The sequence below is a fragment of the Bubalus kerabau genome, chromosome 7 (assembly GCF_029407905.1).
Source record: "Bubalus kerabau isolate K-KA32 ecotype Philippines breed swamp buffalo chromosome 7, PCC_UOA_SB_1v2, whole genome shotgun sequence".
Taxonomy (NCBI): Eukaryota; Metazoa; Chordata; class Mammalia; order Artiodactyla; family Bovidae; genus Bubalus; species Bubalus kerabau.
The window spans coordinates 90,984,925-91,002,195 of NC_073630.1; the positions used below are offsets into that span (position 1 = coordinate 90,984,925).

Consider the following 17,271-nt stretch of genomic DNA (forward strand, 5'->3'; position numbering starts at 1 on the left):
TCCAATGCTTAAAGGTTCCTGTTTCTTTTTTCTCTTCCCAGGCAAGAAAGCTCATCAGTGACTTTGCCATTATCTTGTCCATTCTCATCTTTTGTGTAATAGATGCTCTAGTAGGTGTGGACACTCCGAAACTAATTGTGCCAAGTGAGTTCAAGGTAGGTGAATTTCTGTCTTTTGGTCATTCCCTGATTTTGTTTCTTTTCCCTTATTCTATTTTGTCTTATCTCTGAGTTAGTTTTGTATAGTTACCCATTTCTTTATGTTATAAATGGTCTCTTGGTATACATTTTATCTATTTTTTCACTACAATTAAATGCCTGACTAGAACTAAATGCAAGGTTCACATTATACTGATTTTTATTGAAAATACACAGTTATAAAATCTGTTTTATCTATTTAGAGTATTTAAAATATCCAAAACATTTTCAAACAACTTGTAACCTTGATGCATATAATAGTTCTAGGATGTAATGTAACTATTATCATCCTGATTTTGTAAAGTGAAATTGAAGCTTATAAAAATTAAATAAACTATCCAAGTTTACATTACTAATTCAGTGCTCTTTTCCTGCTACCAAACAACTTGCTATAACACACATGTTTCTATATAATGTGCATTTTAATTATTACAAAGAAGATATGAGAATTATTCATTTTATAAACTTGTTGGTATGTGAAGACCTAAGGGTAAAATTTACATTTCAGTCATTCTTGAATATCCCTGTCTAAATTTTCCATTTTAAGTCTTTCTCTTATTTTCTAGAACACCCCTAATGTTTCTCTTCATCCCTGATAACTATATATTTGCTAAGAAAAATTAAACTAACAGCAGTTTTAGCTTCATGACTACCTAATGAGAAAGGAATATCAGTGTTATAGCAAACAAAAATAATTTTTTTTTGCATTTTCTCTGCCATTAGCAAAGATAAGTTCTCATTTATTCAGTTATTTAAGTCAGCATTTATTGAATGTTTGCTTTAAGTCAAGCTCTGTACTGGGGATTTGAAATACATTGAAGGGCAAGACAGAGTTCCTTTCTTTCTAAGCTCACAGCCTGGTAAATATAGTAAAATGTGTGCAGGTTCAGTGATGGGGTTATGAGCACAGCGAAACAGAAATATCTTTAGGAGGAGTGAGGATTTCTCAATAGTAAATGTGGAGAAAATAATTCGTAGATAGGATTCTATTTTAGTTTATTTGTATTGTTTAAAATTTGGAAAAGAATAGGAAAATATGAAAATAAGAAATATTTAATATAACATTAAATATTTGTAGCTTTTAATGTATTAATTATGAAACCATTTCAATTTGGCAGTAGTAGACATAACTTCAGTGCAGTTGCTAAAACTTATGGGCAAAATTCAAGGTCACTTTGTAGTTTCTTGCCTCCCTCATTACTGAATATTGCATTTGGGTTTTTCTTATGGCTGTCCCTTAAATCACTTTCTTCCCTCCTGAGTCTTATCTTAGATCATCCTGAACATGCAAAATGACATTTACTCCTTTTCCATCACCCTATATTCTTAGTTTTCTTTCATTTAAAACATTGCCTTAAAAATAACCTCCTTTAGGAAGTTTTTGGTGAATAATCTTTGTCTGACCTATCAGTAAAACTGTTTCTGTTTTTTAACACGTTGACTCTCCAAATACAAAACTGTCGTCCCCACTTATTTTTCATCATGGAGTATGTATTAATATTGTTTCAAATAATGTCTCCTCTCTTCTTGAAGCCAACGAGTCCAAACCGAGGTTGGTTTGTTGCACCGTTTGGTGGAAACCCCTGGTGGGTGTACCTTGCAGCTGCCATACCTGCTTTGTTGGTCACCATCCTGATTTTCATGGACCAGCAAATCACAGCTGTGATTGTAAACAGGAAAGAACACAAACTCAAGGTAATGTTCGCAACAACAGCTATCATTGCCTTCTCCTTTCTTTGTAAGTACTACTTAAAAATACCAATTACTTCAAAAGCAAGATAGTTTAATTGACATGTTATTTAAGACTTGACAGAGTCGTAGATCACCCTGTGTGGACACATGTCCTAGTGTACTACTTTTGGAAGACCTTATTTAATCCTGGAAAAGATTGTTTCAAATCATGTTTTCTTCACCACTGGAGAGAGCAGCATTAACTGTTTACCACTAAGCCACTGTTATCCTTCTGATTTTAACTTGGTAACTGTCCTTAATGAAGGCAAAGACAAATGCTTTTTCTAAAAAACTGTTGAAATAAAAGTGTGGTTTTTCTTCAACCTTTGCCAGAGTCAATTGGTTAAAATAGTCACCGCGTCGTCCTCCATTCAAGGAGGTGTGGATGGACTCTGCTGTTTGATGGAGGGATGGTACTGTTACCTTGCAGGACAATATGTGGCAAAGAAGATGTTGTTGATTGCTTAGACGCTTGATGGATATAGTGTTCATGCTTTATATCCATCGATATATTTTTGAGGGGGTGGTGGTAAAACTAATTCATGGAAGGCCAGGATCACTTCACGCTGTGTATTAGGCTTAAAGTTTTCCAAACTGCAAAGGTAATGGGAATGCCAGCCCGAAACTCAGTTGTAGTTTTATGGTTAGGAATATCTTTAGAGATTTTTTGTAATGGCATTATATCTAGTGGCAAGGCAAAAAGTAGTATGTATCTTCACTGTCTCTCTCTCTGGGGGGGTGCTTTGTTTTTTTTTCCTAGTTGACCAAATGGCTATACTGTGTTTAGAGTATCCTAGTTTTATTTCAGGGGATGTCTCCCATCTATACCCTTCTCCTCATGTGTCCCTAGGATTGGTGTTCAGTCCCTAGGATTCAGTCATTCTAACTCATGCCTGAGCCCCCCAAAGATTAGCCCAATGTTATAGGGCAGACTCAGGCTCTTGGGTTTACTGATGTGGTAGATTTATTCTTTCTTGCTGCCATTATTTTTTGTTTCCAGTATTTCTCTTACTTTCTGACAGATAGACCATGATTTCTATGAGACATTTTCTGTATTTTGCTGAGCATTTTTAGATGTTCTGTACTGGGAGGCATTTCGGTCTTTGTTTAATTTGAAAGGCTGGAAATGGATGTTGACTAATATATTTTATTCCTAAAATATTAGGAAACATCTTCTTACTTTTCAGATCTAGTTGGTCAGATCTGGTATGTATCCTTGAAGGCAAATGCCTATTCTTTTGCCCATTAAGTTTCCTTACTAATAAAATGCAGAATTTTGAATTTAGCAAGTTTAGGGTAGATAAAATATTGAAATTTTATTCTTCTATTCCCTGTAGAAAGCATTGGAAAATCAAGGCATATTAGGATTTACCTCTTAAAATAGGAGCTGAATATATTTTTAAAATGTTTTCATCGCCATTGGAATTGCTTATTTGAAATCTTTCCTTTGAATGACAATAGTTCTAGAATAAGTGCCAGTGTTTTGACACAAATCTAAAGATACCAGTGGGACCATGATCATGAATTGAAGGCTTCTCACTCTGGATATTGTTTTGTTCAGATTTTGTTTGGAAAGAGGCTGTGGGATGTGAAAATTGAAAATTCTGTCTAAAACGATACAGAGCCCTGACTGCTATGAAATTGATTCGAAAGAGAAACCTGAAACAGTGAGGGAGATGGAGGCATTGCGATGTGAAAAGCAGCATGTTCAGGGGTGGTATTTGCTTTGGCTCTGAGTCCAGTGGCCCTGGCTGGCTGATTGCTCTGTTTGGAATGGGACCCACCTTTCCATTGTGCAGATCAGCTCTGTACTGATGAGGAACACCAAGGCACTTGGCTTTTTGTGGCCATCATTTTGCTTAGTTATGTTCCACATTATTCCTGCAGTGCACTCAAAAGCAAACGAGCTTCAGCAAGGTCATAACTTCTTCAAGGATTTTTCCCTGAGTCATTGGCAGAAGCAGAAAGAGAGTTTGAGCTTCAGACCTCAAAGCAAGGGATACTCCTCAGAAGGAAAGTGATTTTAAGTGTAAAGATAGGACGTGGGAGGGAAAATCATTTGGAATCAGTATCCAGAAATAGATATTAGATCATTGTAGCAATAAATTTTCTCTGATATACTCTATGGTAAAACCTTTGAGTGTGTTTTCTTGGATAACTACAAAAGGTGCCCTGTTTTACCTTTTTCCTTTCTATTCCTTCTCTCATACCTTAGACTCAGTCCTTTAATCTCATGTCTAGACTATTCTAATGGTTTAACCATGAGTTAATGACCAATCTCCTTTGTGTCATTTCAAACCCTGGAACTTTTTTAAAAAACTTTGTTCTAATATGTCAGTCCTATAGTTCTAAACGTTTATGCACTTTATTTCCTCTAAACCTTTCCCCCTTGAAGAATGTCCATTTGCCCTAGCTTGGGATTTAAGTGATATGATCTCACCCGAAATTTAAAATGATTCTGCGTACTATACAATGTACTGGTCAGATGAATTACTGGCATCAAATCTGCCAGTTTCTTCTGCTGGTTATTCAAACTTTCCTCTCTGCTGCTCAATGATTACCACCTATCAAAATCATCTCCATCCTTGTAAAAACTTGTCAGTGAAATCTTCACTCATAATGTAATTTCTATTACATGATGTAATCATATATGCAATATGTAATTTCTATTACACCTGTTTTTGCTCTTATTATATTTGTACTACTCTATGCATTGGGCTTCCCTGGTTTCTCAGTGATAAAGAATCTGCCTGCAATGCAGGAGATGCAGGTTTGATCCCTGGGTTGGAAAGATTCCCTGGAAGAGGAAATGGCAACCCATTCCAGTATTCTTGCCTGGGACATCCAGTGGACAGAGGAGCCTGGCGGGCTATAGTCCACGGGATCATAAAGAGTCAGACACTGCTGAGAAACTGAACACACACATGCACGCTATACATTGGTCACATAATATCTTGTGCAGTAGTTTTTTAGTATAATTTCCTTTTTTTTTTTTTCTGAGCCAAAACATTTTCAAGGCAAGAACCATGTTTTAGTCCTTTTTCCAGCTCTCATGTGGCCCATCACACTGATTTCCATAAGGTAAATATACTAAACACATACTGAAGAATTTTGTTACCTGGGGCCACATGGTCCTCAGAGTTGTACTCAATGTGTAAGGTGGGTAATAACCGAGACCCTTCCAACCCATCTCTGGTTCTCATAGGGAATGTGAGAACTTTAATATTAGTCAAAGCCCTGTTTACATGTCATCACTGCAGGAAGATGTTGTAGGTTCACACTAGATACACTTAAACATTCTGTACTCTTGGGTGTCTTTTTCAGACCTCTTTGAATCTCGGTTTAGAATACATTAGAATTTATGTACAAATCTGTGTCCCTTCCCTTGGTGGGAAAAACTGTGTCATGGTTCTCAGTGTCTTCATAAACCACCTTGCTCTCTGAATCCAGAGGGGCTTTTAGCATGAATGTTTATTCTGTATCTGTTCATATGTGCGTACTGCCCCTGACCCCTTTGTTATCATTTCTCTACCAAATACACTGTTGGGCTTGTGATTTTCTCTCAGAGATTTCTTATTTCTGTGGATCCTTATACTTAAAATATTCTCCAGTTTAAGAAAGCAGAGCATCCTTTGGGTTCATATCCATGAAGATAAAGACTTTTATAAACTTTAGAGGACAGATTTAACCTTTTGTGAGCTTACTGAGTCCTTGTTATGTATAGAACACTTGCATTAGATATTAAAGATTAAAAATTGTTCTCAGTCATGGTCTCTACCCTGAAGGAGTTTCATGGCTTTCCCCTCTTCACTATTCATATCCACCGCTAGGCTGAAATTGACCTTGTACTTGTATCTTGCACAAACAATAAGTTCTTTTCTTCCACCTCTGGCTTCAACTAATAATCTATAAACCTTTCAAGTGGAGGTATTCTGTCTTCTTGTTTTTATCTAACACAAGATCTAGCATAGGTGTCCAATGAATGTTTATTTAAAAAATAGTTTTCTAAGCAAAGATATGAGCAGATGCAAAGGCCCTGAGGTGAGGAAGAGCTTGGTGTGTTGGGAAACAAGTAATAAACGAGTGTGACTAGAGCCTCTGGGAATTAGTGTTTCAAGATAAAGTCAGTAGGAGTGGGGCCAAATCACCATTGAACAAACACTCTCAACTTCAGCATTATTGTCTTTCTGAACAATTCTTTGTTGGTCGTGACCATCTTGTGTATTATGGGCTATTTAGCAGCATCTCTGGCCTCTATTCACTAGATGCCAGTCGCACTCTTTCTCCCAAGTTGTGACCAAAAATATATCTCCAGACATTACTACCTGTCTCCTGGTGGGCAAAATGGTTATGGTAAGAAACACTGATATAGAACACTGATAGAAGAAACACTGATATAGGAGAATTGTACAGTGCTTAGGTGTTAGATTCTAAGTGAAACAAGAAGCCACTAAGGGTTTAGGGCAGGGAAGAACCATGCAGTGACTGAGATTTTAAAGAGATTACTCTATGAGGAGAGTGAACTGTCAGGGACAAGTATAAAGCAGAGGTTTCTGTGGCTAGAGCTGCACTGAGGGTCGAGGGTTGCTGAGTGAATGTGAAGGAAGCCAGGAACATGAAGAAGGCAGTGGCACTAGGGATGAGGGGTAAGGAGAAGATGTCCCATGGCATTTTACAAAAATGCTTCCCATTGCTCTTATAATTAAAACTTCCAAAGTCTTTAACAAAACATGAAAGTTCTTAACTCTTTTAGCCTTATTTTATACCTTTCCCATCTCCTTCTAAGCACCAACTCAGTTTTCTCAAGATGGCAGCCCATTTGCCTGTTGTTTTCCCCCTGATTCCCTATATCTTGTCTTCCAGCTGGTTATGGTTCATGTTTTAGGGCTCAACTTAGATACCACCTCCCATGTAAACCATCCCTGACTTTAAGCTGAGTTGAATAAAGGTGCTCCCCCTCTCATGGCATCGCAACCTCACCCTTACTATAGACCTTTAGCACTGTGGTATTGAGAATGCCTGTTGATTTTGCCAACTCTTTTATTACTCTGTAAACCATTTGAGGACAAGGACTGTGTATTAGCTGTAATTATATTTCTAGGATCTAGCAGAGTGCCACTGAACAGATGCATTAACATGCATTCATTTATCCAACGAACATTAATCTAGTGTCCACTCTGTGGTGGGCTCTGTGTCACGTGCTGGAGTTTCAGTAGTAGAGAATAACTTTGCATATGGTCCCTGTCCTCATGGATCTTCTTGTTCCTGAGGGAGAAATGTGTCATTCCAATAATCAATCACATTGTAGCATTGCAGATAAGTATGAAAGACAGGGGAGGGTGCTTGAAGAGTCTGTAAGAGAGGGTTTGATCCAGTCCAGAGTACTGAGAGTTCCAAGGTAGCAGCACTTACACTGAGATCTCACACGTCATCAGTAGGATTAGCTGAGCGAGCCTGGGTAGTAAGAGGAACACAGGAGGGCACAGGACTCATTATGTAGAAATAGGCTTTACAGAGCCGGTAACCTGCTGAGAATGAATGACTTAAATAATTGAGTGTGGCTGCAGTGAAAGAAGGAGGGTTGGGCCTGGAGAGAGAACAATGTGGAAACAAACCAGATAGGGCCTTCAGGTCAAGTTGATGGTTTTCCCTTCCTTTTAAGAGCATCAGGTACTGGCACCTGGTTGAGGGAAAAGAAGACTTTTTGAAGGGGGTGATGTCAAGAGGCAGGGTAATTATGTATCTATAATTACTTTGTCCCAGAACTTTTATTTGTTCTGGTGGTTTTGCAGTTACCTTTGTATTCTACTTTCTACAGTTCTCATTCCACCCTCTTTAGTATTATGTGGTTCCTTTTTGCTAGTCTCTGGGATATCTAGTTCAGACTTGTTTTACTTGAAATAGTTTAAGAAACCATGGAGGGACTTCCCTGGTGGTTCAGTGGTTGAGAATCCACCTGTTGAGACATGGGTGTGATCCCTGATCTGGGAAGATGCCACATGCCGAGGGGCAGCTAAGCCCATGTGCCACAGCCACTGAGCCCACACTCTAGAGCCCGGGCCACTCAATAAGGTAAGCCACTGCAATGAGAAGCCCATGTACTGCAACTCGAGAGTTAGCCCCTGCATGTCACAACTAGAGAAAGCCCATGCAAAGCAATGAAGACCCAGCACAGCCAAAAATAAATAATTTTCTTTCTTTAAAAAAAAGGTTAAGAAGCTGGCTTGATTTAAAAGGAGAGAGAAAGCATGGGGGTAGCTCACCTCCATGACTTTTTCTGCAACCACTATTCATTTGACCCAGTGTGCACATCCTTAGGTTATTACAGTTTCCATGGTGACAAGATATTCTGCCCCTCAATTACCATGTTGGTACTCCTAATATAGTCTTGAGTGATTTAGTCTAAATAAAACTTGTAGCTATGTGATATTTCCAGATGTTTTCCACCTTCCCCTTACCCCAACAAAAGGTTCACATTTCTGCCAATCAGCAAGTACGTTTTAATTTTTTGTATTGCTAACTAAGAGTTTATATTTGCCACTCAAAAGAATGTACACATTCTACTTGTCATTCACTTTTTAATAAACTTGAGTTGAGCATTGACTATACGTCATGTTCTCTGCTTAGGTATTCAGGATGCAGTCCAGTTCCTTATGTTACTTATAGTCAAATATCAAAGACAAATAAACACACCTACAATTTCAAAACAGCATGATGAATGCCATGATAGAGGAAAGCATAAATTAACAGGGAACCATTTAAGTCTTAAGAATGAGTAGGAGGGATGTCAAAGACGCCAAAGGCATCAGTAAGACATATTTGAGGAATTGGTTGAAAGTGGCTGTAAGATCCAAGTAGGAGAGAGGTCAAAGATGAGGCTGCTGATGTGAACAGAAGCCAGATTGTGAATGGCCAACACACCCACAGGCAGAAGTCAGCAAATCCTCTATATTCCACCTCAATATAAAGCCAGAATGCACCCAGCTTTTACTCTGTTCACTGGTGCCACCCTGATTCTAACCATGTCAGTCGCTTGCACGGTCATGGCAGCAGCCTCTTCATGCTTACTGTTCTCTTCTGTCTGCTCCTAACACAGCAGCCATGGCATTTAGAACGTAAGCAAGTCATGTCATTCTTTGCTTTAAAACCCTACAGTGGCTTCCCGCAGTATTCAGCCTCCAAATCCAATTTCAGTTCTCCTTAGTGCTTTCCACTGTTTTAGATACTGTATAGATTACTTGTTTATGTTGTTTACTGGTGTCTCCTTCAGTAGAATGGAAACTCCACTAGTGCAGGAATTTTTGTCTGGTTTATTTACAAATATGTCACCAACACCTAAGCCTGTGTCTGTTCATAAGTTGGCAGTCGGAGTTTGTTGACAGAGTGAATGACTGAGACCCCCAGATGTAGCATATATTCACCTCATTAGTCACTACCTTGCCCTCCTCTCCCCTACCTTAAACTATTCCCAGTTCAAACCCTTATGCTTTGTACTGCAATGAACTGGTTTTATGAATATATATTACCCTATTTGTCTCTCAAGGAGGCTTTCATTCTTAGCTAAACCTGGACAAAGTAAAAATATGCTTTTCTTTCTTGGGTCAGTTACCCTTCCCTGTGATGAGTTCTCTGAGAACATTAGACCCATGTGTGCAAGCCAGGGGTAAAATCTTGGCATTTCTATGAGAAGAGAGTAGTGTTCGGAATAATGTAACAGGATCTGAACGATAGCAGTCACCGGGTTCCCAGTGTAAAGCCCACTCTCAGTTTTTACAGTCAGCCTCTCCATTCCCTCAGGTTGCTCACACACAGGCTTTTGGCACTGCTGCTCCCATGCTGTGAAAATGGACTGCTCTGTTTTCTCAGGCTCCATAGGGGGGTTAGGCATTTGATTTCTTCACAAACAGAGCAGAGAAATATAATCATAGAATAACATCGCAGACACATTTAACAATATTTATTTAGTGAGTAAAAGAGCTAGACCTTTTGTTACATCGTCTGCTCTTCCAGTCAGTAAATGTTATTGTGGCTCTCTGGCAGTGTTTGAAATCAGCCTGTTCTTATTAAGGGGGTATAATTACCTTAAGTGTAATGTTTCATAGGTTGCTAAACCATTATTTTCTTGTACTATGGAGGGTGAGAAATGGTCTTTTATGTACTTTTTTGTCTTTATTTTTTAATTGAAGTATAGTTGATTTACAATGTTGTATTAGCTTCAAGTGTTCAGCAGTGATTCAGTTTTTCATATTATATATTTTTAAATATATATATACATATATATATACAAATTTTTTTCTTTTTAAGATTCATTATTTGTGCTGTATAGTCAGCCACTGTTGGTTATCTGCTTTATATATATTACTGTGTTTATGTTAATCCCAAACTCCTAATTCCCAACTCCCATTTTTCCTTTGGTAACCATAAATTTGTCTTCTGTGCTGCGAGTCTATTTTTGTCATGTAAATAAGTTGTTATATCATTTTTTTAGATTACACGTATAGTGCCAAGGTTGCTTTTCTTAAGGTTGCTTTCAGATCTCTAGTCTACATGTGCTGAGTACTCTCTGAGTGAACAGCATACTGCTAAATAGTCAAGCAAAGAATGCATTGTATCCATTTCTAAGGAGCTTATTGTGCTTATGTTAAAAACCAGTATCACTATTGCTACTATCATCATTTATTGAGCTCCTACTCTATAACCATCACTACCATTTATGCTCCCACAAGAAACTTTGTCTCAGTTACTTTATTAGAGGATCTCGGTAACTCTTCAAGGTACTTGTATATTTCTATTGTTCCAATTATGTGATTGGATGCAGAGAGGATAATTAACAATAAACAAGCAAGCTATGACTTAAGCTCAAGGACGTATATCATGTGACAGCTTTGCATTTAATTATTGAGGGATAGCATGAGGAAGATGAAGCCTCATTCAAGGAGCTCACCTTTCGGTAGATACGTATTCCAAGCAGAGTGCATTGGTTACTTTTGGTAATCTTAACTCCCATCTGGAAATACGATTAGATAGAAGTATGTGGGCTTTCTCCACATGGCTTTGTTACCTCTTGCTGCAGAAAGGAGCTGGATATCACCTGGATCTCTTTTGGGTGGCCATCCTCATGGTGGTGTGCTCCTTCATGGCCCTTCCATGGTATGTGGCTGCTACTGTCATCTCCATCGCTCACATCGACAGTTTGAAGATGGAGACAGAGACTTCTGCACCTGGAGAACAGCCCAAGTTCCTAGGAGTGAGGTATGTTAAATCAGAAAAAAAAAAGGCTCTACAAACCATGCCATTCACACATCTATGTGTCAGGCAGAAGGAGATGGGCCAATGTGGAGGAGAAAGGACTGGTGACGAATGATTTATTCTGGACTTGCTATTCTAGAAAGGACTAAGTTTTCATTTGAAAGAGAGTCTTCAACAATTTCTTGAGTTCACTCCTCAAGTTACATACATTTCCTTTGATTAGCAAAGGGCTAAAGGGTACAGAGTAAAAACTCAAACAGGTCATTCAGTTTCTTCAACATGCAGGTAATTTTGGAGCTGTGGTGTGTACTATATCACAATCATAACTAAAGGCTAAAGCCTTTCATTTTTCAGCTCTGTTGAGACTTTCTAAAACTCTTGAGTCTGCTTATGACTTTCAAGATTCTATGAAAGGAAAGGAATTCTTATTTTCCACTTAATTTTCTGTCTCATAAGCACTGAGAAACCTTGACCTCCAGCTGTGCAATCTGGGTAGCCATGAAGGGCTTTTATGAGACCTTTATACCCTACTGTGTATTTTTCGCAACAGACTCTGCTCCTAAGTGCTCAAGTGACTAGCTCACATGACCGGGCCATCCACAACAGTGGGTGATTCTTTTTTGGGAGCTGGGGGAGGGGGTTGTTGTATGGGAATCATATTTCTTAAAAATTACTTTTGTTGTTGGTTGATTTGGAAATGAGACTGATGGGATTTATTGCATTTGGGAAATTCCCTGAGCTGATGTTAATTAGAATGTGGGGCAATGTAATAACTGTCTCCTGTGAAGGAAGGTGTAATTATATAATGGTACAACTTGTTTTAAAAATAAGGGTTTCATATAGGTCAGTAACTGACCAAGAGCAAGCGATTTTTAAACGCTGATTCGAAAAAGACAAAGGATTTAGCAGAATTACTTTTTTCTCTTAATGAATTCAGATCACACACTGCACTAGTTTTAAGAGAATTTTATAGTTCTATCGAGCCTATAAGCTGTCCTTGAGTGTTAATTGCATATGATATCCACACCTTTGTGAAATATCGATTCGGTCAATGTAGAGTCTTTTTTTTTGAAGGTGAAAAGACAAGAGCATGTTTATGAAAACAAGAGGTAGATTGGTAATCTTTTGATTTGGTTTCAGGGAACAAAGAGTCACTGGAACCCTTGTGTTTATTCTGACCGGTCTGTCAGTCTTTATGGCTCCCATCTTGAAGGTAAATATATGAAATACTCGCCTTGTCCTCCTTCTCAGAATACTGACAGATAACTGGATATGTGAAGAGTAGAATTCTCCGGGAAGTGTCAACAGGTTTCTTACCACATACATAACACACTGAATGAAGCAGGGATCAGTTAGAATGAAGACTTTAAAACCTTTCATCTTGATCTCCTCACTCCTTCATTCCTTCTATTATTATTATTGTAGTAATTTGGTTGAACCATATTAAATTACCACTATTAAAATTTTTTGACCTATGGCTAGGGCAGTTTCATATAGTTCACTTACTACCTGAACTCCATTCCCAACATTTTTCACTCTCCTGGTCTGTCTACATCTTTTCCTCCCATCACTTCCCATTTACTTGTCTTTAAATCATACCCTCCCTTCCCACATTAGACTCCTGGATAACATGAATGACTCAGGATGATCATTTTGTAATTGTTCTCTTATTCTTAATGATTGCTGACTGTTTCTATTTTCTTCAAATCACAAGGCCTAATGTCCACAAAGAGAGACTGAAATTACTGATTTATAACTGGAAAACTTTAGAAATGAACTTTTGAGAAATAAAAATGATAGGTTATTTAGAAAGTTAGGGTCAATATGCAGGTTTGATTGATGGGGTGAATGTCTCTTTAACAGATAAATATAAAGTGTATGTGAAAGCCTATTTAGAAGTGGAGATGGTACTAAAAAGTGTAATATATATATATAAAATATATATATATATATAATATATATATATATAATATATATATATATAATATATATATATAAAATATATATATATATATATGTCATGAAGTTTCCCATTTTCTTTTGCGACACAAATGTTTTATTCTTTTTTATTATAGAAACAGTACTTGCCAGTGATTGATAATTTGTATCTTATGCTTGGCATTACAGTACAAAGCATGAATATCACCTATGGACCTAATAATAGCTGTCAATAACCACTGTTAGCAGTATCCTTCCAAATTTTTCTCTGAAAATTTTTGTTTGCTTTTAAACAATTCTAATTTTTAAAAAGGTTTTTTAAATGCTTATTTAATTATACAAGTAATGAAACAGTACATTCTTGTAAAGAATTCAAACAATACAGAAGTACAGGGAAAGGCAAAACTTCATTTCTTTCAAGTTCACACATTTATATGACAGTTGCCAACTAGATGAATTCATGGAACGTAGAAATATGATCTCAACTTACAGCTAGGACTGACTTAGCTGCTGCTAAGTCGCTTTAGTCGTGTCCGACTCTGTGTGACCCCACAGACGGCAACCCACCAGGCTCCGCCGTCCCTGGGATTCTCCAGGCAAGAACACTGGAGTGGGTTGCCATTTCCCTCTCCAATGCATGAAAGTGAAAAGTGAAATGAAGTCGCTCAGTCGTGTCTGACTCTTAGCGACCCCATGGACTGCATGCAGCCTACCAGGCTCTTGCGTCCATGGGATTCTCCAGGCAAGAGTACTGGCGTGGGTTGCCAGGACTGACTTTACCTTCGGAATAATTAGATTAATGCATACAATATGCACAAAACAGTTTGTAAACAGTAAAATACTTAATTTTTCCTCTTTTGCCTTTTATTTCCACAATATCAGTTAACTCGTGTAATTAATTTTTGACTGGAATCATGAAGGAATATGTATCTCATGTAATGTGTGGGGAAGTAAAAGTAACTGCAGGGAATTTGTTTCTGGTTACATACAGAGGACCTTAAAAAAGGGCAGGTCTTATGTTCTGTGGGGACAGAGGGAAATCTATTGTCACTTTGCCAATGCAGAGCAAGTTGTGGGGTAGATTTGAGTTGTTGTGAGTTTCATAGCATCAAATTCTCTGCTAAAGTGCTGTGTGTCCTCTGTCGCCCCATAGACCCCAGCACATCAGCTGGTGGAAAGTCTAATGACAGTTTTTTCCCACATAGCCAATGAACATGGTCATGTGGACAGGTTAGCTCTTAGATCATTGAAGCCTCAAGTTGTGGAAGACTCTACTAGGAATTTGCCCCTGGAACCCCTGAAGGTGGACTCACATCATATGACACAACTGCAGAGTTTCTTTTCTAGAATCTCTTAGTACGTAGCCACTAGTGAAGATAAGTCAAAATGTTCCTGTCAGTTCCTATGTACTCATCCCCACCCACTCTTTTTTCTTTTATTTTATATTATTTCTTTTCATGAATGCAGTATAAAATCCTAACTCAAAAAAGTCAGATGTGTTTAAATTTTTTTGTTTGTTATAGCAGATTGGCTTTATCTTGGAGAATCTGTCAACTGAGTCATCATGCCTGATTCCAAAGGGACACAGAGAACAAACAGTGTATAAACTGCTATTTTTAGGAAGAAATGCAAAGTCTCTTCCTAACTCTTTTCTCACCCAAATATGGCTGCAGAGAAGTTAAAGCTGAAAGAACTTTACTTCTTCATTTTATGCTGATTCTTTTTGCTCCTGATTTGTGAAACATGTTACTATCTACAGGAACAGATTACAATGCAGAGAAAAGAGTGATATAGGTATAAGGGATCACTGAGCATAAGCTTGCTTTTCCTTTGACCTTCCTTAAGTACTCATGTTCTGGCTCCCCCTCATTCGGGTACTAGTATCCATCAGATCAGATCAGTCGCTCAGTCGTGTCCAACTCTTTGCGACCCCATGAATCGCAGCACGCCAGGCCTCCCTATCCATCACCAACTCCCGGAGTTCACTCAGACTCACGTCCATTGATTTAGTGATGCCATCCAGCCATCTCATCCTCTGTCGTCCCCTTCTCCTCCTGCCCCCAATCCCTCCCAGCGTCAGAGTCTTTTCCAATGAGTCAACTCTTTGCAGGAGGTGGCCAAAGTACTGGAGTTTCAGCTTTAGCATCATTCCTTCCAAAGAAATCCCAGGGCTGATCTCCTTCAGAATGGACTTGTTGGATCTCCTTGCAGTCCAAGGGACTCTCAAGAGTCTTCTCCAATACCACAGTTCAAAAGCATCAATTCTTCAGTGCTCAGGCTTCTTCACAGTCCAACTCTCACATCCATACATGACCACAGGAAAAACCATAGCCTTGACTAGATGGACCTTTGTTGGCAAAGTAATGTCTCTGCTTTTGAATATGCTATCTAGGTGGGTCATAACTTTCCTTCCAAGGAGTAAGCGTCTTTTAATTTCATGGCTGCAGTCACCATCTGCAGTGATTTTGGAGCCCAGAAAAATAAAGTCTGACACTGTTTCCACTGTTTCCCCATCTATTTCCCATGAAGTGGTGAGACCGGATGCCATGATCTTCATTTTCTGAATGTTGAGCTTTGAGCCAACTTCTTCACTCTCCACTTTCACTTTCATCAAGAGGCTTTTGAGTTCCTCTTCACTTTCTGCCATAAGGGTGGTGTCATCTGCATATCTGAGGTTATTGATATTTCTCCCGGCAATCTTGATTCCAGTTTGTGTTTCTTGCAGTCCAGCGTTTCTCATGATGTACTCTGCATAGAAGTTAAATAAACAGGGTGACAATTGTGGCTATTTCCACCTGGCAACTTTGGGTCAATACAAAGGAGTCAATATGAGAATCAGTGAAAAGTGAAAAAAGAAGTTCAACAATCTTTTGTGCCAGGCAAAATTTTGCCCAAGATCTGGGAAATAAAATTGTCTTGTTAATATAGTTTCCAACATATTGTAGGAAATGTAGATTTAAAAACAAGGGTTCAATAGTCTAGCATTGACTATTGCAATTCATTACTTCAGTTAGTGAGGCTGTTCCTTACTTCAGGAACCACATCTGAACAGGTCAGCCAGTTTCATATCAGGTGCCCTTAGCACTGAAGTTTGCTAAGTTACATGCATTTCACTACAGGAACCTTGTTAGCTCATTTGAAAAGTCAACACAGGAAGAAACGGATGTTGAGAGTAGTTTAACTGAAACCTAAGTTATGACTGTGGAAAGTCAAGATTAACAATTAACCTCAGAAGTCACTTAGAAAGTGGTATTAGCACCTAACCTGGAGGAGGGAATGTGACTGTGTGTCTATATAACCAGGTGTTTTAACGAAACACATGACAACTTTAAGGAATGGTTTTACTTCAAAGAGCTGCCTTTGAAAGGCAGATCAAATGAATGAAACAGAAACATGTGAGTTTTAAAAATTTCCTCCCAACTTTCCTCCCAACTCCCAGGATCCCTCACAGGTTTGGTGACCTCCGATAATGCTAGTTATATTTTCTGCCATGCATTAAATAGTCTGGGTAGTCATTCCCCATGCCTATGTAGGCAGACTTCCTGTGAACATTGATTACTTTGAAGTTGATGACTTCTGTTTTGATCTCTTTGCCAAACTCTGTCGTTTTACAGAGAAGAATGCAATGCAGGGAATCATAATGTACTAGCTTTAAGTTCAGGAGGATACCCCTTGACCTTGGCCAGCAACCAGTGGTACATGCTTCACATCTCACCACTGGCTCAGTACAGAACTGCTTAGAAGCAGGAATAACCGACTCCCAGGCTGGCTAGACAGTTTAGATCTGTGTTTCTGCAGCGGAAATACTGACTGTTAAGCTAGTGTTCTGTATGGGGAGACTCAGGGAGACCAAAGAGCAGGAAGAAGATGAAAGGCAATTTCTGCAGCTTACTTTTTCCATTCTTCTGACAAGCCTAAAGCAATAAAGATCAAGAAAAGTTCACTGCTATTTCTGTTGCCTTTGCTTGAATTAGTTTATCTTTAACATGAGGAGTGACCAGAATTTATCCTTCAGATTTGTTCAGTGATCTAGAATGTGGAGGAGAGCATTTAAATTGTATTTGACAAACATTTGTTGAGCTCCTGCTATATGCTGTACACTCTGCTCAGTAACAGGGAAACAAGGAGAAGTGATAATGTAGATGATGATAAAGAT

The 17,271-nt window shown here is 38.5% G+C and overlaps 1 protein-coding gene across 9 annotated transcripts in view; it reads left to right on the top strand.

Moving 5' to 3' along the window:
- The window catches only part of SLC4A4 (solute carrier family 4 member 4), a 309,392-nt gene that overhangs the window by 270,010 nt on the left and 22,111 nt on the right, over positions 1-17,271 (top strand). For all 9 annotated transcript variants that reach the window (XR_008717186.1, XM_055588771.1, XM_055588772.1 and 6 more), the window contains 4 exons: positions 42-155; positions 1,731-1,892; positions 11,002-11,180; positions 12,318-12,390. Coding sequence is in view for 8 of the 9 variants with exons in the window: in XM_055588771.1 (XP_055444746.1) it covers positions 42-155; positions 1,731-1,892; positions 11,002-11,180; positions 12,318-12,390 (528 nt within the window). In the remaining variant the exon portion in view is untranslated. The remainder of the gene's footprint in view (positions 1-41; positions 156-1,730; positions 1,893-11,001; positions 11,181-12,317; positions 12,391-17,271) is intronic.